The 22,355-nt window shown below is 39.5% G+C and overlaps 1 protein-coding gene across 1 annotated transcript in view; it reads left to right on the forward strand.

Moving 5' to 3' along the window:
* slit3 (slit homolog 3 (Drosophila)) overlaps positions 1 to 19,527 on the forward strand; it is a 170,616-nt gene extending 151,089 nt beyond the window's left edge. The window contains exons 28-36 of the mRNA XM_042770385.1: positions 1,542 to 1,681; positions 4,821 to 4,914; positions 5,895 to 6,032; positions 7,741 to 7,975; positions 9,462 to 9,592; positions 15,889 to 16,043; positions 16,213 to 16,501; positions 16,584 to 16,789; positions 18,121 to 19,527. Of these exons, the coding sequence (XP_042626319.1) occupies positions 1,542 to 1,681; positions 4,821 to 4,914; positions 5,895 to 6,032; positions 7,741 to 7,975; positions 9,462 to 9,592; positions 15,889 to 16,043; positions 16,213 to 16,501; positions 16,584 to 16,789; positions 18,121 to 18,356 (1,624 nt within the window). The 3' untranslated portion in view covers positions 18,357 to 19,527. The remainder of the gene's footprint in view (positions 1 to 1,541; positions 1,682 to 4,820; positions 4,915 to 5,894; positions 6,033 to 7,740; positions 7,976 to 9,461; positions 9,593 to 15,888; positions 16,044 to 16,212; positions 16,502 to 16,583; positions 16,790 to 18,120) is intronic.
* Positions 19,528 to 22,355: the final 2,828 nt, after the last annotated feature.

Genomic DNA, 22,355 nt, shown 5'->3' on the forward strand with positions numbered 1-22,355 from the left:
AGAAGAGATTTAGTCTGAATCAAGATCAAGACCAGAAGACATCGAGTCTTAGTCAAGACTGAGACCAGAAGAGGGTCGAGTCTGATTTAAGACCGATACCAGAAAATGGTCAAGACATAAAGAGGCTTGAGTCTGCGTCAGAGAGGGAAACCAGAAGAGGGCAGAGTCTGATTCAAGACTGAGACAAGAAGAGGATCAAGTTTAAGTCAAGACTTGAGACCAGAAGAGGTTCAAGTTTAAGTCAAGATTGAGATTAGAAGAAAGTTGAGTCTGAGTCAAGACTGAGACCAGAAGAAATCAAGTCTGAGTCAAGACTGAGATCAAAAGAGGGTTGAGACTGAGATCAGAAAAGGGTCAATTCTGAGTCAAGACCAAAAGACATAAAGTCTGAGTCAAGACTGAGACTAGAAGAGGTTCAAGTTTAAGTCAAGATTGAGATTAGAAGAAATCAAGTCTGAGTCAAGACTGAGATCAAAAGAGGGTTGAGACTGAGATCAGAAAAGGGTCAATTCTGAGTCAAGACCAAAAGACATAGAGTCTGAGTCAAGACTGAGACTAGAAGTTTAAGTTCAAGTTAAGACTGAGAAGAGTCTGATTTAAGACAGAGACCAGAATATTGTTGAGTCTGAGTCAAGAGTGAGACCAGAAGTAATCATGTCTGAGTCAAGACCAAGATCAAAAGAGGGTCAAGTTCGAGTAAGACTGAGTTTAGAAGAGAGTCCAGTCTGAATCAAAACAGAGACCAGAAGAGGGTTGAGTCTAATTTAAGATCGAGACCAGAAAAGTGTCGAGTCTGAGTCAAGACAGAGTCTTCATGCTCCCAAAAAGAGAAGACCAATACAATGAAAATATGGTTTTGAAATCAGACTCGAGGACCAAGACTGTGAAAATGAATTTTTGGATTGTCAAAATATGATCTTAGACTCGTATGTGAGGACCAAGACCTTGAAAATATGGGCTTTGACTAAAGAACCAAGACAGTCGTTGACTCTGGGAGCTTTTTGACTCAGACTCAAATGAGCTGGTTCTTCAATCATGTACTCACAATCATATTGCTTGTTTTTGGTGGAACAAAATTAGATGTTTAGCATAATGTTCAGTCTGTTCTTTTCCTCAAAAAGAAAGTGGATCAGAAAAGTGAGTTCATTTACTCACTGAAGATCTTCCAAAATCTTGATATTCTTAATAAACAAGGACTCATAGTGTTATAAATAAATATCTTGTTTTGTGTTCATGCCAGCATTTTCATTTGTGGCAGAACTATCCCTGTAATGTGTTCAGTACATGTTAAAACCAGAACTCAGTGTTCCTGTTGGCTGTGAGCAGTGCACTAATGAAGGATGTTGGGTTGACATTTAAAGACCAAACAATGAGACATGAATGGCAACAAATGACACTGTTCTGGCTCCAGACCTGAAACAAATCAGTCTGGCAGTATCAGGGTGTCACCCAACAGAGCTAAATCACTGAAACCCATGCGTTTCCTTTTGTTGTAACATTTGAAGTATTGATCATTGTCCTGTGCCTTCCCATTCCTCTAGCTGTGTGTGTCCGCCTGGGTACGAGGGGCAGCAGTGTGAGATGAATCCTGATGACTGTGAAGACAACGACTGTGAGAATAACTCCACCTGTGTGGACGGCATCAACAACTACACCTGCGTCTGCCCTCCGAACTACAGAGGTACCAGTTAAACCTCATTAAACCAGCCTGTAAACACGTTCAGACTGTTTCAGACTCTTTGTTACCATTTTCTTAGTCATATTGCCCTATTTGTCTGTCTCAATCTTACCGCAATGAGGCCATTTCACTGGCAAGACTGTGCCAATTGTATTTTTATCCTCCAGCCACAACTGAGGTGGCTAAGAAAACATTAAGAAACCAAAATAATATACATGTTAAGACTGGTAGTGGGCAGTTTTACTAAACAAACCAGCTTTTGACAGAAGTCCTGACTAGGCAGATTTAAAGTTCAAGTGTTGTCCGTTCATTTCCACTTCAGATCTGCCAAATGCTGTCCAGTGGCACCACTGCCCTTGTTCCCTCTTCTTTTCCTCAAAATAGGAAGTGCAGCTGCTCCTAGCGGGCCCTGTCATTATAACGGCATTCCTCTTTGCCACCTCCCTTGGAGCGGGTACAGTTGGTGCAGAGAGTGTGTACATGCTGCGGTATAAGCCTGGCCACATCCTTAAGCTTGTAGGGCACACACAGCTGTCCAGTTAAAGAGCGCAGTCTTAAAAACTGAGTTTTAAACCAAGCAAGAGAGAAATGTTAATGTAAAATAATGTAATGTAGTTATGTTTCATGAAAGTATCAACTTTGGCTCAGGGGTTTCCCCTAAATGAGGAATTAAAAAAGGAACTAGGGGAGATGTTTTTTTACTGAAGTCTTTTAAAGCTAGAGTCTCCATTTGCTCTGATATTTCACAAAAATCTCATTTGTGATTTTTCTTGCATACAGTGCTCATCTTATTCTCTCCATTTCACTGTCATCAGTACCAGACTGGCTGTAGATCAGAGAATATATTTTTCATTAATTCAAATAAAAGTATGTAATTGTGTGGGTGAAATACATACTTAAAGGGGAGAAGGAAGGTTGAAGATTTAAGTTCAAGTTGAGCTTTATTGTCATTCTGCTACATGTGTGGACATACAGTGGAACGAAATGTCATGCCTCACAGGACCACGGTGCTACATAGATACAGACATACAACAATGAAGTAAAACAGTAAAACCTACAGTATACACAACTAACCTACTGACAGATTTTGAATATGAATATACTATATATAAATGTTTACCTATACATAGACTGAAAAAGAAAAATATATACATATATAGACTATACGAATGCTTCACATAATACTGTATATGTGCAAAGAGAAACATCATAAGTCAAGCAAATCACCTGGCAGCAGAACAATACGATTTGTAGTGCACGAGCATGTAAACACATATTTGAGTCTTTTGTGGGATTAGACAGTTTTTCTGTGATGTTCCATGTTTCAGGAGGTATAGGGGGGTGGAGGAGATGAGATGGTCCATGTTTCAGGAGGTAGAGGGTTTGTGTGGGGTTTCAGAGGAGGGAGGGTGATTTGAGTTCAGGACTCTCACAACCTGGGGGAAAAAGCTGTTGAGCAGTCTGGCGGAGCGGGCTCTGATGCCCCGGTCCCATCTTCCTGATGGTAGGAGCTGGAAGAGACTGTGGGAGGGATGGGTGGGGTCCTTCACGATACTGTTGGTTTTGCTGGAGCATCGTGTAAGGAAAATGTCCAGGATGGAGGGGAGAGGGGCACTGATGATCTTTGCAGCTGTGTTCACTGTCCGCTGGAGGGTCTTGCGGTCTGCTGCATTACAGTTCCCATACCAGACAGTGCTAATATACTGATGATGTTTTCTCTCCTGTTTTAACATTGTGCCCATGGGCATTGTGGGACTTTTTATATTTTACATTTACATTGGGACTTATACTACCATTCACAAATTTTACAGGTCAAAAAAGATTTTTTTTCTTTTTGAAAGAAATTAATACACTACCTTTCAAAAGTTTTTTTTTTTTTCTTTTTTTTTCCTTTTTTTTGATAGAAATTAATACTTTGATTCCGCAGGGATACGTTACATTGATCAAACGTGACAGTGAAGACATTTATAATGTTACAACAGATTTCTATTTCAAATAAATACTGTTCTTTTTCAGCATATTAGAACGATTTCTGAAGGATCATGTAACACTGAAAACTGAAGAAATGGCTGCTGAAAATTTAGCTTTGCATCACTGGAATAATTTACATGTTAATACATATTCAAATAGACATATTGCTATTTTAATTATTTGTAATAATATTTCACAACATTGCCATTTTACTGTATTTTTGATCAAGTACATGCAGTCTTCTTTTTAAAGCATTAAAAAAAAATCATACAAACCCCAAACTTTTTAACACTAGTGCAAGTTAGACTTTGCCAAAGGTCAACTCTTATAAAGCTTCATTCCTTCTCCATTGTCATTATATTTCTGTTCTCAGTTTGTGTTTTAACAACTGAGGATTGTTCTGTATTAACATCAGTCAGTACAAATCTTACCACCAACATCCAGATTTGATTTAAAAGCCCCTATCTTGAGCTCTCTGCCAGACTCCAGTCTGTGAGGTGCATGCAGGAAACATCAGCTGTAGACACCGACTGCACTGACTCCCTGAAGAACACACACAGTTGCTGCAGAAAGGGTCTAAAGGAAATTGGCCTGGCAGCAGACCACCTAAACCCGTCTCAAGGGCCAGAGCACGGAAAGGGTACATCTGTTTCTGGGCTGCTGCTCTGTGCCATGCAGCTAGCAACACCAGCGCAAATGTGTTGAACAGGAAATGCTAGGAATCTGGGTGAATGAGTGCAGAGATGTGGAGGTCGAATTAGACCCAGTACGGCCTGTTGCAGGGCCAGACGTCCTACAGCAGGTGGACGGGAACAGGGAATGTATTGAAGGTTCTGGTTGGCAGTGATTTAGTGCCTCCGAATGGACCCTGCTGAGCTGTGCACTCTAGAAAGACTTTGCCATCACACAAAGATGTTTTCAGTTGAGCCTGGAGGAGAAAAAGCCTCACACAGTCTAAATGCTGGCAGATGGTGTGAGGGGCGAAAACACCTCGAGGAGGGTCGAGACACACATGCCGTATGTTCAGTCAAAGAGTTCCTTTAGCCACACAACTGTGAGCTTCACCCGTAGACAGCAAAGGCCCTGAGTGCTCAGCATGCAATAAACCTCTGGCCGCTGGGAGAGGACAGCTGTTAGAGTCATTTGTTCCTTTTCTTTGTGTGTCTCTTAGGTGATCTGTGTGAGGAGGTGATTGACCCCTGCCTGCCCGGGTTTGACCTCTGCCAACACGACTCCAAGTGTGTTCCCCTCAGTAAGGGCTACAGGTGAGTGCGTGAACATCTCTGCTCAGAACTTCACAGGAAAGACTGCGTGACCTGCCTTTAATAGAAATAAAAACTCCATTCATTTTCTCTATAAGGAAAGTGATTTTTAACAATAACTGATAAAACATTAAAGACAGACCTGTTGTGAGCTCTGAGGATGTATGATTTTCTTCAACCCAACTGTTTGCATTAATTCAACTTACTTTAAAATTAATTGTTTAATTTGTGATGGAAAAACTACCCATGATGCAGTACAGAAAATTCCTCCAATCAGTGGTTGCAGAGAGCCAAAATAGATCTTTAGCTCCGCCCACTCCCATGAAGCACCGCGAATGACACAATCGACTCTGTCTCCCTACATTCTCAAAATAAATAAATATATATATATACATGTTATTACTATGCAAACAACCATAAATTAAACTATAAACTATATATTTCTCCTTCATTTAAATACATTTGGCAATGCTTAAGACTGAAAAGGACATAGTCTTGTAACTTTGTCTTTTTGTCCGATTTTTATATACTTTTTTTTCATATACTTTTATACTTTCATATAATTGTTTGGTTCATGGCTTATACACTTAAACAAAGACCTTTTTTAAAATACTTATGGGAAAAATACTTCCAGCTCCTATCACAGCGTCCTCCATCCTCTTGTTAACGTTGTTCTTCTTTGTTAACGTTGTTGAAAGCCACGCACAAATGACGTCGCTGTCGACCGGCTTACGTCACATCCTAGTACACACTCTCGTGTCCCAGTACTTTAGTACTGTACATTTAGTTCTGGAACTAAAGTAGTGTGAAAGGCCCTATTGTTGCTGAAAAAGGGGGTGGGCACTACTGCACTCTATGGCTCTATGGTATGAAGTCTCATTATCACTACCAATTAGTTAGCAGTGTTTTAACTAGTGCTAGGACATCCCATTTTGCTAGTCATTTTTTAGCATCTAAACTGTTGTTGTTGTTGTTTTTTTCAGGTGTGAATGTTTGCCAGGTTATGTTGGCCAGCACTGTGAGCAGGATTACAATGACTGTCTGGAGAACAAATGCCAGCATGGAGCAGAGTGTAACGACGCCATCAATGGATACACGTGTGTGTGCAAGGAGGGGTTCAGGTGAGACTCGTGCATTGTTCACACTCACACACTCGGGCATTTACTTACACAAATAAGGACATACCATAGAATTCTGCTGTTTCTTTCATAAGTGAATTACTTTAAAACTGCTAAAGACTAATCCAAACATAAACCATACCTCTACTCCTAAAGAAATAAATATTTAGTTTATTTATGAATCATTTAGAATTAGTATTATATTTCATGATGATAATAATATTATCCTAATATTTCAATAATATAATTATATAATAAATTTAATATTGTTATAAAATGTAAATAATAAGTAATAATGATAATACTTAAATATAAAATATAAAAACTATAGATAAATATTAACCCTGACATTTTTTTAGATAAATCAGTCAATAAAGATGGTATTAATTCTTTTTATTAATCATTTACCATTTTTTCCTCTTAGCAATTATGTCTGCAAAAGTAAAAGTAGGTTAGAAATCACTCAGAAAGCATGCATATACTTTTCTTAAAACTGGGATACTGGCACACCTGTGTTCATTATGATTATGAAAGGCTTGATAAATGATGCAAACATATACACACTTACACACACCAAGCTTCTGCTGGTCCTTTGTTGTATGATGGTGTGTAGTTAAATCTGACATGCACAGATGATGAATATCCATATGGCTAATTATAACATTAGGGGGTGTGTGTGTGTGTGTGTGTGTGTGTGTGTGTGTGTGTGTGTGTGTGTGTGTGTGTGTGTGTGTGTGTGTGTGTGTGTGTGTGTGCGTGTGGCATTGTACAGAAGAACAATAGCTCTCTCCCCAGCATCCCTCACTCCAGTACGGCTACTAATTAAGGGCCTGATGGTGTCTTGAGCCCCGCATTAATCTGGCTTACCACCCATCCTGACACTATCAATATTCTAACACTGTCTTCATCTCTTGTGTGAATTAGATTTACGAAAGAAAGTTAAAAGTGCTTGAAATAATATACTAGGCATGTGATGGTTTAAAATGTTCATGTTGCGATAATTGCTGAAGCTTTTATTGTTGTATATTATCACGATATTGAAATAAGTTGCAAAAAAATCAACTTTTTTTCTTATAACAAAAAGAACTATACATTTTTGTGCATTGCTTTATTGTATATACATGTTCAAAGTAAACAAATATTTCAAAGTTTAAAGTGCAAAAGAATTATAAAGTGCAATGGTTTACAATAAGGTCTAATGCATTAACTAACATTAACAATGAGAAACAGCTACATTTGTTACAGAGGTTATCTGTTAATGTTACAGAATAATGTTAACGTTATTTAAAAAAAATACAATTGAACTTTCTTAGTATTCTTAAAATGCATTCTAAAAATCTGAATAGTATTGATTATTTACAGTGTTTTGAAGTGCCCACGATAACAATATCATGCATGTTCATTATTGTGATATATCATATTACTTTATACCACTACATGTCTATAAAATACTTAATATTCAAGAATGATTTCTGAAGGATCATGTGAGATCCTGAAGACTGGAGTAATGATGCTGAAAATTCATGCATCACAGGAATAAATTACATTTAAATTCAAATAGAAAATTGTTACTTTAAACTGTAATATTATTTCACAGTATTATTTTTACTGTATTTTTCATCAAATAAATGCAGCCCGAGTGTGCATAAAAGACGTCTTGCAAAAACATTTAAACATTTGACCGGTAGTGACTTATACTCTCTTTCCTTAGTGGGCTGTTCTGTGAGACTCCTCCACCAATGATATTACTCCAGAAGACGAGTCCATGTGATCAGTCTTACTGTCAGAATGGAGCACAGTGTCTGATCGTGGAGGGAGAGCCCGTGTGCCGGTGTCCAACTGGCTCCAAGTGTCATAAAATGGTCACAGTGCACTTCCTCGGCAAAGATACCTATCTGGAGCTCTCAGGCGCCAAGATCCGACCACCTATGCACATATCCCTCCAGGTATGCCTGTAACCACTTCCTGTAATGCTTAACAAAAGGTCCCAGATCAGTTTCTGTAATATAGACTTCACATATCACTAGCCTCAGGACAGTCTGTGTATCACCCGAACTCACATCTGCAGCCATGAGAAGCCATCTGCCTCTCTGTCTAGGTGTTGATTCATCAGCAGTGCATGGTCTAAGCCAGCTTTAGCCTCTCTGACATTATGAGAATGTCACCTCTTGTCCACCTGCGTGAATAATTCTTCTCCTGAGGACATATATTATGGTAATAGAGGTTGAGCCGGCTGTTATCCGTTGCAATCAGGGGCCCTGCGTAACCGCTAGATCTGCTACAAATGATCCTATCTTCTCACCGTCGAGAGGGCACACTGATGTTAATTAAAGTAGGAGAAATTAAAAAGAGCTCCGTAGCTGTTTATCTCCTTGCGGACGTCAGCAATTCTCAGTTTCGGCTTCTCTTAGCACATCTGCAGATCGAGAGGCCTTTGTGAGTTGAGTAATGGTGCTCACTAAACCAAGTCAGAATTTTTGGCAAGAAGAAAACATGAACATTGTGGTTTTAAAATTAAACCGTGCATCACTGTGATCAGTGAAGTTCAAACTGCAATGTTACATGTTTGTTTATTCGAAAACTGGATGTTTTTTGTTTTTTTGTTTTTTTAACAGATGTATAAAATTCACAGGCCTTTCAGATAAGTGATGTCAAATTTCAGGAATTTTCCTAGATGTTTTAAAATGAATAAATTAATTAATTTACATTAACGCTGCAAAATGTGTGAAGGAATCCAAATACCATGTCCATAAAGTCTACTCTTTTTAGCATTAAAAATAATCTTAAAAATTTTTAATTAGTACAGATATTTGAAACGTAATTGTTAAATATTTTAGACATTTACTTTTTACATTAAGTCAAATTTAAGAGAATGACATTTCATCATTGCACTTCACATGAAATATTTCTGAATATTTTACAGATTTCGCTCTGTTCATGTTAACAGGCCCTAAAAGGCAACACGCTTGGGAACTGCAAATATAGAAAAGCAATTAAGATAGGTTGTTTTTTATATCCAGCGTTCTTAGTAAAACTGTGCTAAACAGCGTTAATGATTTGGTCCTCCTGTGACACAGAGGTCCTCCACTGACATAAACCAAATACAGGGACACATTAACGGCTCACAGGCCTCCAGGATATGAATGTTAGCAGGTTCTTTTCTCTCGTTCATGTGCTTATGTATAAACGTGAGCTGTTTTCCATTACAGCTTGCTCGCAGGCGTACTGTTTGATGCCCTCGACTAAACAGGGAGTTAAGCGTCAGGCCTGCGGTGGTTCTGTCTCAGTGTGCATGTCGTATTGAGATAGTGTGCTTATCGCGCACTCTTGATTGTTTTGTACATCGTTTTGACAATCCTCAGTCTTTCTGTCATTCTCCCTCACTGATTTTTTGCTGTCTCTTTCCCATTACCCTCTTCTCTGTCTTTGTAGATAGCCACAGATAAGGACAATGGCATCCTGTTGTATAAGGAGGACCATGACCCACTGGCCCTAGAGCTGTACCAGGGACACATACGTTTGATCTATGATGTTGCCAAGTACCCCCCAACCACAGTGTACAGGTGAGGATAGAGAGCATACACACACGTACTCTGTAGGTAGTATTTTAAGGGAAAAAAACATACTGAGATATTTTTTGCTTTCATAACGTGACTTATAGAGGCATTTTAACTGCATTCTAACACACAATAAATGCTTTTGTACTTTTTTTGCATGTACTCATATATACTTACTATATAATGTCAGCTTTTTAAACAACAGTTAAGATATTATCACAGATGATAAATATTGCAAACCCCTACTTTGTGCCTTACTTACCCCTAAAATGTTCAAAGTAGTGCTTTACGTAATATGCACCTTTTAGGGGTAGGTAAGAGTTGTCCCTGTAGGTAAGAGTACACATTGTTCATTTACATATACCAAAACTGTAACAATACAAAGGTAAGGTAGTTCATAGCAGCACTGTATGTATCCTCAGCAGAAGATGCAATCCCAGAATGCACTATCCCAAACTCCAAGATGGTGGATGCCTTTGGGGGAAAGTTGATTAAAATTGGCTTTAATAAAATGCTGAAATGTATGGATAAAAATAATTTATTATACTTTTAAAATTGTCATTTAACATATATTTGTGTATGCTGTGCATATTTATGTTTAATAGAGGATTGCATTGTTATCTTAGCAACATGTTAAAACCAGAATCAGTCGCAGGTCTCCAGTGCATCTCACGAGGAATGTTATTTGTGGCTGCATATGTAGAACATTCCAAATTAGTCACTTAAGAGGTTCAGTTTTAGCTATGATGCTTTTAGAAGCCAGCTGCCTCTTAGGCTCACTAGATTTTGTAACAGACCCACAAACACAGTCACACTTCTGTTCTACACAGTAAACAAACCCATACAGCCAGACGTTTCTGCTGCACCATAATCTAAATAGACATATACCACCCTAAATTATTTCAAAACATCAAACATACACACTCATTCATCTTCCATAAAAAAGGACTGCGTTTCAAAGGAGGCCCCCTGCTCTCGTCCAGAATAGTTTGGGGTGAAAAAGGCGTGTTTGCGGGTACGTTTTCTCTCCGTTCTCAGGGAGGTTCAATCCCTGTAAGCTCGTGGCACATCATAAAACCATATAGGAGCCCGGGTTTACATGGCCTGCTTGAATCTGCCTCAGGCAAGAGCTTGCCTCTCTCGCCCGGTTCCCATGTGAAAGCTTCTGTGCTGCAGCGCCATGATTTCTATGCTCACTGGAGCCCCCATAAACACAGAGCTCTTAGCCCTCACCTCCTGCCCTTTCAGCAGACAACAGGCTTGTTGAGTCTGGCGCAGATGGTGCCTGACTCCGGTCTGGTGGGTCATTTTGGATGTCATTAAGCTACAGTCTCTGTAAAGCGTTTCAAGAGCCCAGATTCAAGCTTTTAAATCCAGTCTGCACACAAACCTAATGACAGCATACAGTTTCAAAGCATTTCTAGATAAAAATCTGTATCCTTGTCTAGCTGAGTTTGTTAAGAATGGGTATGTGGCGTTAATCAGTGTCGCCGGCATCCTTTTCATCTACATCTGCAGAAGTAGAGCGTGAACATTTGTGACCGGCAGCTGTTTTAGCAGGCAGTAGACGTGAACAGTGGTGAGCTGGGTGCTCAGGCCCTGCCTGCCTGCTTGATGACTTTGTATTGATCCAGTGCCTCCCTTTGCTGCTGCAGAGGGCCACTCTTCCCTTCCGCCCACAGCAAGGGCTGAATCGATTGCTCTATGAGGGAGTCTCAGCATGAAAAATAACATTTCAACCAGATTCCTTGTCTTTGCGGACAGAGAATACATGCACTTAATTCAGGTGTTCTAGTATTAGTTGCAAACATGCATTTAAAACACTTGATCAGTTTTTCAGGAGAAGATAAGAGAAGGAATAGACTGTTGTTTCAAGATAAGATGGTTTACTTGGCAGTCGTCTTGGAATACCCCAGGCAGCGACTTTCTATGTAGACAAAAGAGATACAAGTACAGCCAGGTCCCAACTAAGTCCAAGATGCATCATTGCACCCACAGTTAATCATAGCTAATTATCTTGTTTTTCCCCAAGCGACATTGTGCTGTGCGGCTTTGGCATATCTGCACCCCATTGTCTTGGGGTAAACAATGAGGGTCACATGTGAAGAGACGAACTGCAAGGAGAGAAAATGTCCTTCCATCTCAATTTAGCTTATTTGGACATGGCACGGCATGGCACACCCCTGTCTGGGGAACATGCTCCTGAGTTCTCCATGTCATAGTTAGTCCTAACAATGTGTAACCCGAGCCAAGAGAGCCAGCTGCTTAATTTGCAACCCATCCTACACCACAATGCTTGGACATGGGTGCAGCATTCGGGCAGCTTCCTTGCTTTGGTTTTCCCACCATGGAAGCTAGAGGTTTGAGGCTGTGGTTGGAGCATTCCTGAGCCGAGTCTGGTTCAGTGGCTCTCTGCGGGTGCTTGACTTCAAATGTGGAACTGGGTCATAAAGACTCTGTGGGGCGAAGATCAGAGGAGGAAACTTGCAAGATTCCCACACCATCTACAGATTCCACTCAGCTCTTCTTACACCTTGTCCCTGCTGAACTTCAGCAAGAGACGAGATCCCTGACAGGAAAAACAAGGAATGATGATGAAGAAAATTGAAATGCTGAGAAGGAAAGGGAGGCTCAGGGCGGAGGGAAAGAAGACAGATCGGACCCCAGAGAGATGTAGAGTGACGGAGAGCCGATGAAGAGTGAAGGACACTTATCTCTGGAATGTGATCCTGCCTTGACGGAAGGTGTGGGTGAGGGATAGAGAGACTGATATATGTACTGGGGAGGAGAGCGACGAAGGCTGTTAACTTGCAGTAATGCCTCATTACCATGAGATGAATGCTTGGGCCCATGCAGCGTGTTAATGCGCTGCCCTTTACTAAATGTCACGCTAATCTGAGTATTAGTTTAAGCAGCGGTGTGGGCAGCTCCTCAGCAGAAGCGGCGGTTTGTGGAAACATTGCAGGAAATTGAATGAGAATGTTAGAATTGCAGTGTTCCCTGCCCCCAGCTCCTCAGCGTGGGCTCGCCATCCTGCACCACGCCTAACCACAGCTCTCCAAATGCAGCTAATGTTTGGCATGTCAACTCGGTTTAACACTGAGCAGTGCTAGGGTGAACAAGGAAGGGTCAGGGTATGTTTTTACGGCCTGTTTTCATTTCCCCCGAGATTAGCACTAAGTTGCTTTGTGAGCAGAATGTTTGAATAGGGGGAAAGTAGTGGTAATTCAGCCTGAACCGTGACTGGATCTGAAGTTCCTTGGGTTGGAGAAGACCGAATGGTTGTGGTGTTCTAAAATTGTCTTGGATAAGTTGGACAGCGCAAATGCAACAACAGCAGAAAGCATGGTCAAGGCTAAGGGGTGCTAATACTAACTGCCCACTAACAAATTTTTAGTGTTCTTACATTTACCTGTTAGCTATAGCATTAGCATACATCATTATTTACATTTACACATTTGGCATTTACACTTTTACCCAAAGACTTATATTGGATTCATGTACTCGAATTATCAGTTCTTGCTTTACTCAAGAATCAAACCCATAACCTTAACTTTGCTACCACTGTGCTCTATTGTTTGTGCTTTGGGAAGACTACATATTCTCATCCCAAGGATGAGACCTTGTCCCTTGCTACTTACAAGTGTTTTGATGTTAGCTGTTAACTCCAGTTCATCTGTAGAGCACAGCTACTTGGTTACACACCATGATATCTCAAACGCTACAAAACCTCGTCTAGCAATTCATGTTCCAGAAGGGCATAATTGACTTCACAGCTGCAGTCCGTTACTCTTAGCTAGCGCTAGGAAATGATAGTGCCGCGTAATTGAATCTGGAAAATGTAAATATGTCTACAGGTTTGCTGATCTAGATAACTCTCCAAGATGAAGGAGCCGGTAATAGTTCCTAACTTTGTGTATGTGTCATTTATAATGCGGTTTCGCTCGAGGAAAAACAGAGTATTTTATTTTCAGCTGACAGGAAATTGACTTCCCCTCGTGCGAGAGGGGTGACATGAGGTTGCTGAAATCTTCCACGGGTTTCTGTTTGTTTTTATTGAGCTTCATAATGGGTCGCTTGAAGCTAATATGCAGGCTAGCAGCACATCAAAGACACTCCACCTTCTCAACCCCCCCCCCCCCCCCATTCTAAAAATATTACAGCCTCAGGATATTTTCTGTCTGTCAGAATATGAACGAAAGGCCAATAGTTGCAAGCGCTAGGCTACATCTTGAGGAGTTGATCTCTGGTGCCCCCTAGTGGTGCTAGACCTTCTCTGCATACATTCAAGAACATTTTGTCAGTTCCAAATGATGACTTCTGTCCCCCATGGTGAGATTTATGTTCTGATTAAGTTTGTTTTCATTCCCATAACAGAATCTCCCTCTTTGTTACATTCCCACTCTCACCAACTTTTCCGCAAAATACTCTTCCCATTTCCTTCCCAGCCGGCATGTAGGCTTATTGAAAGACACAGTTGAGACATTGAGAGACAGTGGATGAAAATGTTCTTATATTATCATAAAGCTGTTCATCCATCGTGGTACTGATGTATCAAATGGACAGCTTGAGATGTTTGGGGGGTCTCAGCCCGCAGACTGTAGTGTTTGTTGCAAAAGCCTATTTTGAAACAGGAATTGAATTATGGGCCTGTAATGCAAACCACACGTGCGTCTGTGTTGGGTCTTTGTTCAGCCAAGACCTCCGTGAACCGTACCCCCCTATATCTGGGGACACTGATCTCTATCCGCACCTATGGCCTCAGCATTTCAGCAATGGAAAATAGCATTGCGAGCCAGCGCAAATACTAGCAGCCCGCCCACAAAAATGAGTTCATTGTAATGCTAGCCTGTTTGTTTGCTTAATGTATTTGCTGGTGATGTTCTGTTGTTGTTGTTTTTTTAGTACATGTGTATATATATATATATATATATATATATATATATATATATATATATATATATACACACAGTAGTCAACATTTGAAGTGGATCAAAAAAGTTCCTTCAAAAAAGTTGTCCTAAGACAAGAATGCATTTTGGTTTTATGTGTATATAATATTTTAATATAATATAATACAAATATATATAATATATATATATAAATATATATATATATATTTATTTATTTATTTATTTTTTATTATTTTCTTTTTTTTCAAAGACATAAAAATAGGAAAACCTTGTTTTAAGCTGATCATTTCTCGCACCCCCTTCTCCTCTCTTTGTTGGTCTCTGGGCTTCTTTGCCAAACCACTGTCTCTAGCTGTCTGTAACTGCTTGTGCTCCGTCCAGCAATAACTACTACAATACAAATCTTGGGTTTCTGTAGCCTGAGCAGACTGCTTTCTCATGGTTCAGAGGCTACTGATAAGTTCATAACCCTAAATTTCACCTTTAAACAAATTATACAGTCCTAGAAGTCAGCAGAATCTGGGCCAGACAGCGTGCTTCATGCACTGTATTGTAAGAAACTAAGGAGGAAACAGGCGAAAATCCAGCTGTGCTGGTCAGAGCATGCTCTCATAGTCTATGCGAAGATTCATGGAGGTTTCATGAGACCCGGGGAACAAACGGCACTCTTCAATGGTTAAAAAATGACCGTGTGAAACAAAATCGCTCTCAGGAGTTCACGCAGTCACAGTGCCAAACTCAGCAGGATGTGATTTGAGCATGCTAACTCAAAGAAAGAGTGAACTCATGGCCAACACAAGCTCTCCTTTTCCCACAACATAAGCTCTCGCCCTGTCAGTGCCAAATTCACTGGAAATACACCTGACAGAGCCTAATGTGGAAACCATGGCATTTTCAGACAGTGGGGAGATATTCTGTATTGCACATTCAGGCTTTTCATTTTGACTTAAAATGTTACTTTCAAAAGTTAAATTACTCCAGTGGTGACTTGATATGATCAGTTTAAACAGTCATTAAGCCTAAAACAGGCCATTTCATAGCGAGCATTTTGTGTCTCCAAAATACACACATTTAAATAATATTTTCACGCTGCAGACTTAATAAAAGCTTGATTGGAAATGACACAAAAATAAGAAAGTGATGTTTACACTACCATTCAAAGTTTAGTGTCAGTATTTTAAGAAACATTATAAGAAATGTTTCTTAAAGGTTTTTTGTGTCACTGACGACTGGAGTAATGATGCTGAAAATTCAGCTTTGAATCACAGGAATAAATTACACTTTAAAATCTATTCAAACAGAAAACAGTTATTTGAAATTGTAATAATATTTTAATAAATGTACTGTATTTAGATTGTATATTTTTAGCTATCTTCTGCTTTCTTGCAGTGTGGAGTCAGTGAATGATGGTCTTTTCCACACGGTGGAGGTCCTAATCCAGAATCAGACACTAAGTTTGGTGGTGGATAAAGGGGCACCGAAAAGCCTGGGCAAACTCCCCCGCCCTCCTGCTGTGGACCACAACACACAGCTCTACATAGGCGGTAAGAGTCAAAAACACCTCATTGTTCATCACAACCATATTTCAAAGGTTTCAAAGTATTAAATATGGCTTGTTTTGACATGCTTTCAAAGTGTTTGAATGCATAATAATTGTAACGTAAGCCTTAGCAGTCCACGTGTGCTAATATTTTCCTGTTGTTCATATTTTAGGTGTGCCCTCTCTGATTGACACAGCAGGCCTGCGACCGGGTCCAGACCGTCCATTCCAGTCCTTTAATGGCTGCATTCATGACGTACGGCTCAACGGGGAACTCCAAGACCTCGGCAGTGGAGTGGCAGGGGTAGAGGGCATCCTGCCGGGCTGTCACTCCTGCGGCGTCTGTGCTCACGGGGCCTGCAGACAGAGAGGAGAGGCTGGCGTGACCTGCGAGTGTCCCACTGGCCACAGCGGTCCACTGTGTGAAGAGACCACCTCCCAGAGCCCCTGTCAGAACAGCAGGTACTTAAACCCGCACGTACTCAGACACTCACAGTTGAGCTTGTATCGGGTGGTCATCTCCATCCTCTCTCTTCCTGTGCAGGTGTGTGCATGGCGTGTGTGTGCCGAAGGGCTCCTCGTACAGCTGCTCATGTGCAGATGGATACTCTGGACAGTTCTGTGACAGGCGGGAAGAGTCCGTCGTCTGCAAAGGGATGCACTGCATGCACGGAGAGTGCAGGGTGACGGAGAGCGGAGAGCCGTTTTGCCACTGCCAGTCTGGATACAGCGGGCCGGCCTGTGAAATAGGTGAGACACAGCGCTGCAGAAGACATACATTATTCATGATAGAAAATTATAGGTGTTTAATTACATATAGAACATAAAAACAAGATTGTTCACAATTCATCAGGGCACATCTTTTCTTGGTTTTACCCCTTGCTTAATAAGATGATGATCCTCATTCAAATACTTTATTGCTGTTTTCATAAACTTTTTATCAAAATGTAATAACTTACTCTGCTTTTTAAATTACTTTTTTCTTCTGCCTATGTAACCAAACTTTAGTGGGTGGGGAAAAATTATACAATGACATCTCAATAGTATCTCAATAATACTTTGATACTAGCAATAATATCTCATTTCAGTAGTGTGCAACAATAATTACCAGTCACTTTTTCAGCTGTCTTTCATTTTCTCCATAAGATCTGAGGTTGCTTTCAAAAAATAAAACCACTGTTGTATATTTTATTCAAAAATAAATAAATATGCATTGCATGTACAATACCATTCAAAATGTATTTATTTTTTAAGATAAATTCATACTTTTATTCAGCAAGAATGCATTGTGCATTAAGCAGACTTTTACATTGTTACGAAATAAATTTTATTCATAAAAAAGTTATATTCATTAAGAAGTCCTTAAAAATATGTATACAAAGTTTCACAAAAAACACAAAGCAGCACAACTGTTTTCAACAAAATTAATGATAATAAGAAGAAAAGTTACTTGAGGAGCAAATATATTGCATATTAGAATATTAGAATGATTTATGAAGGATCATGTGACACTAAAGACTGGAGTAATGGTGCTGAAAATTCAGCTTTGATTACAGTAATACATTATATTTGATTACAGTAATAAATTATATTTTAAAATATATTAAAACAAAACAGTTATTTGAAATTGTAATAACATTTCACAATATTATTATATTATTAATATTTACTGCATTCTGATCAAATAAATTCAATCTCGGTAAGCATAAGAGACTTAAGCATAAGTGTAGTGTACCTCTGATTAATAACCTCAGAAGCTCATAGCAGATCTGTTATTAAAAATCTATTTCTTTGTGTCGAAAATGAATGGGACTGCTTCACGTTATTTCATGATCTAATCAAATCCTGATGAATAAAATCACCTCATACTGTACTTTATTTTCTGCAACATTATGTTTCCACTCAAAAATATGTTGCATTACAGCACTTAAATGCATTACATATGCTGCTTCATGTAGTATATAACTTGCCGTACATATCTACATATCAGTTAATATCTGACCTGAAAGTCCTTTTGTTTATTAATCTGTTATATAAGTGCTATATCTGATTGCCTGTTCTCCATCCCCTCCTCCACACAGAGCCGACGTGTCAAGGAGAGATGGTCCGTGAACTGCTCAAGCGCAATATGGGTCATAAAAACTGCACCTCCACCAGTAAAATCCCTCGGTGTCCAAGCACCTGCCGCTCGGGCCTGTGCTGCGCCCCCACCAAGAGCCGGAGACGGAAGGTCAGCTTCAAGTGCTCCGATGGATCTTCCTTTTCCGAGGAGATGGAGACCGCCGTGGAGTGCGGCTGCACAAAGTGCCCATTGTAATATTAGCCACCCCCACCCCTCGTCCCAAACCTGGAGAACATGATGGAGCGGAAAAGAAAATATATTGTAAAATAAACAAAAAACAAATAGAACTTATTTTTATTAAGGGATGTTTTTTTTTTAAAGAAAGAGACTGTTTTTATGATGTTGCTTATATGTGTCATATGAAAAGTAATTTTGTACCGTCGAACAAAACCACACACACAGATTAACATTCCTGAAAATATATGAATTATATAAATATGTATAAATCTATATAAATGTACAACCTAACCTAAGAATTAATTTGGTCTGTGTATTGCATGTCTGTTGTGAAGTGTGAGAGCGGAGACAAATTTTAATGGAGGGGCTGCAATGTGCCCGTGAAGCCAATCAGGCAAGGACTCTCTAGACTCTCTAACACAGGAAGTGGTGAGCCAACTTCCTGTGCTCTGGTGGTGGCAACAAATGAACTGCTTCGTATAACGGACCTCAGAGAGCTCACCTGCAGGCTTCAAGGACAGAGCTTCGAGTGGGATGGGCTGATATTTTGTACTTTGGATGTTGTTGTATTTTTTTTTCTCGGTGTGGCTCTGGTTTACAAGCTGCAACTCATCGGAGTGAATTTTTTGCATGACTGCATGGAAGAGTTAAATGTGAACTTGTAACATGTAGTTAAATGCTCTCTACCTGTTTTACAGTTGAAATCCAAATGCAACCGTCGCAGAAGATACAGGTGACCTCTGGTGCAAAACACTTCATACTGACATAGTATTCCGTCATAACCGTCCTTTACTGAAATATTAAATGCAAATATATTACACCCATTACTACTGTAATGTTTCATGTGTACCCTTTTGTTTTTGTTTTTTTTGTTTTTTTGTTTTTAGATGTAACACTCAGTGTCTTACTCAAAGAGAGCGAGGACTATAGATATCCCCAAGAAAAAGCTAATCAGTGTTAAAGAACATTCCTCCTCGTTCTGTCTCTCCCCTGTTCACCACATACTGTTGCAGATGTAGGAATCACCAGTGAATGATGTAACTGAGCTTGTGCAGGAGGTGTCATGTGCGCACCTCTAATCAGAAGACTGGTTGTCATACAGTGCATTTTCTAATGTTTTGTTAAATATGAATTAGAGAGTGATGATTAACTTACAGTGAATGTTGAATTAAACTTGTAATGAAAAACACTGTTGTTTTTTTTGTGATTCTTTTTTGTTTGTGTGTGTGTGTGTGTGTGTGTGTGTGTGTGTGTGTGTGTGTGTGTGTGTGTGTGTGTGTGTGTGTGTGTGTGTGTGTGTGTGTGTGTAAGCTTATTTGCTAAGGCCATTTCGTTTTTGTAAATTTGCCAAACATATAATATGCATATGCAACTCAAACCAGTATCCAGATCAGCAAAATCAAGAGACATGTTGTCAATCTTTGGTATTTTAAAAGTCACAGTTCATCATAACTGGTGTTAATGTGTGTACTTTTATCCGTTAAATGACTTTTTCCCTGTTCTGTATCAGAGATAATGCTGGTTTACTTCCTTAAAGAGTAAATGCTGTGGCTCTTTCAAAATATGTCATTCAATTATATATTTCAGATCACCAGTTATGAACAATAATTATATGTATACTGTATATTTGTTCCTATATCCAGTAATAATATAAGAATTATATATTATATTTATGGAGGCTTAATTCTGACCTGAAACCAGCCCAATGATAGAAATATTATGTCATGAGTTGTTTTTCTAATTTCACATTATATGTATTTCGGTATCTCTTATATGTTTTTACATACTACAACTGCCATTAGATGCTAATGAATACCTTTTTAGCCCTTTGGGCTCACAGACATCATTCAATCAAACACTAAAAACTTAAAAAAGCTTAAAAATTTGCAAATTTGTGTTAATATGTGAATATATGCATTTAGTCCCACTATCCACTAGATGGAGGTAAACACCAGTCTGAATGTCAATCGCAGGCATTGAGGGACTCAGTGCCTTGGATAGAGTTGATCATTTTGGTTAAGATTAGGAGAATTTCTAGTGAGAATTTCACTACTCAGGACACAGAGGAAAACTCTTACTACAGCCTTGTTCTTCACCCACAATAGGCAGCTTGTTCCGTAGGTTCTTTTTATTTCCAATTAGTCAGTGAACTCTGATATTTTTTTGTTGAATTCTGATATGTTTTTCCCGTAGTGTGTAGACAACAAAACCTGTGTGACCTGTTGTCTTTGAATAACTGGATCCTGATCTTTTTCCCTTAAGGGTGCACTCAATAAGTTTTTGTTTTTGCTCACTCTTCTTCGCCCCAGTGGTCTTGCACTTTATATTATAATGATATATGGATAGATTAAGTTTCAGATTCCATACTTCATTATTATGCAACAGTTAGTAGCCTGCCATTTCTTGAATCGGGTCTGAGCAGCCGTAATACTGTTATTTCTGCAATTAAAGAAATGAAAGAGATAGTATAAGAATACCATGATATGCTATTCTGAATTCAGCTATACAGTCCAAAAGGACTTGGTTTCAGACAGTCTCTCAGTCTGAGCTAGTGGTGGGGATTTTTCAGCAAGTCTTTCTGCAGGTTACATCATTACGCCAGTAGGTGGCGAAAAGCGACTCTCTTTATGAGTCATTGAACCGTTCACAACACTGATTCATCCAGTAATGAAGTGGCTGGCTGCATCTGAATATGCACACAACAATATGTATCTACTGTATATGGTCCTAATAGCACACGCACATCACTGAAACTATTCTATATAGACTTATCTTCAACAGCATCTGCACATCTCCATCCATATCACATTTCAAATAGACATTAAAAATACACATTAAAAATACTTAATTAATAAGTTTATGATTTAGAATGTATGTAAAACTGACATCTTAAAGACGTCTGTCAGATGTTTGTGCACAGCAGATGCTTTCCAGATGAAGCGATCTTTAACAGACGAACTGTGATATCTAGGGTCACTTTGCTTTTGCTCGATGAACGCATGTGGTATCAGTTGCTCAAGTCTAAAAAGACAAATTGAGTAAATGCGAAATGAATAATCAGTATTTTTAGACAGTCTCTCAGTCTGAGCTAGTGGTGGGGATTTTTCAGCGAGTCTTTCTGCAGGTTACATCATTACGCCAGTAGGTGGCGAAAAGCGACTCTCTTTAATGAGGTCACTTGAAACCGTGTCACAACACTGATTCATCCAGTAATGAATGTGCTGGCATCTTAAAGCACCTGTCTGAAAAGTTACACAACAACTGATTTCATCCAGTAATGAAGTGGCTGACTGCATGCATGTGAATGAGTATTTAGTCAACTTTTGCAGCACACTAGCATATAAATGAAATAGCCAATGAGAAAGACTGTAAATTTTAAATATGTAGCTATATCTGCGTAATGAGTATTTAGTCAACTTTTGCAGCACACTAGCATATAAATGACCTTAAATCTAACAGACATGGAATAAAAGCCACCAACCCCAATTATGATTTCATGGGATCTTATGGCTTCTAAAAATGTGAAGACTTGAAGACACTCGGTGCAGCGCTGAGGGATTCGCAGTTAATGTGAAGGTCAGGACGACCTGCTAGCTCTATTATCTCTCTTAGTAATCCACAGGAAGAGAGAGATTTTAATAGCATTCAGATTAAATGGCAAGCATCCCAGATTACCCGGGACAATGGCGCACTAATGCCCAGCTGCAACGGGTTTGCAGCGTGATACATCCACTTGTTTATTGAAGGGGCTAATCTCTCCATAAGTCTAGTCCCCGTGAGAATCTGTTTACAAAAGGACAGATCTGTGCCTCGTTCATGCCATTCAAATCCTTTCAAGTGCTCAGTCATTATGTTCAGTAGCTTGCCTCATGGTTCCCTAACATGTGGCTCTTGCTCCTACAAGAGAAGACGGAGAGGTAAAACTGCTGGGGCATGTCAAGTTATCGAGGCACTATAATACTTGAATTAGCCCACATTCCTCAAGAATCCTGATGAGAAGACGGGACACATTGTTCT

Source organism: Cyprinus carpio, chromosome A14 (assembly GCF_018340385.1).
Source record: "Cyprinus carpio isolate SPL01 chromosome A14, ASM1834038v1, whole genome shotgun sequence".
In the NCBI taxonomy this organism is placed as follows: domain Eukaryota; kingdom Metazoa; phylum Chordata; class Actinopteri; order Cypriniformes; family Cyprinidae; genus Cyprinus; species Cyprinus carpio.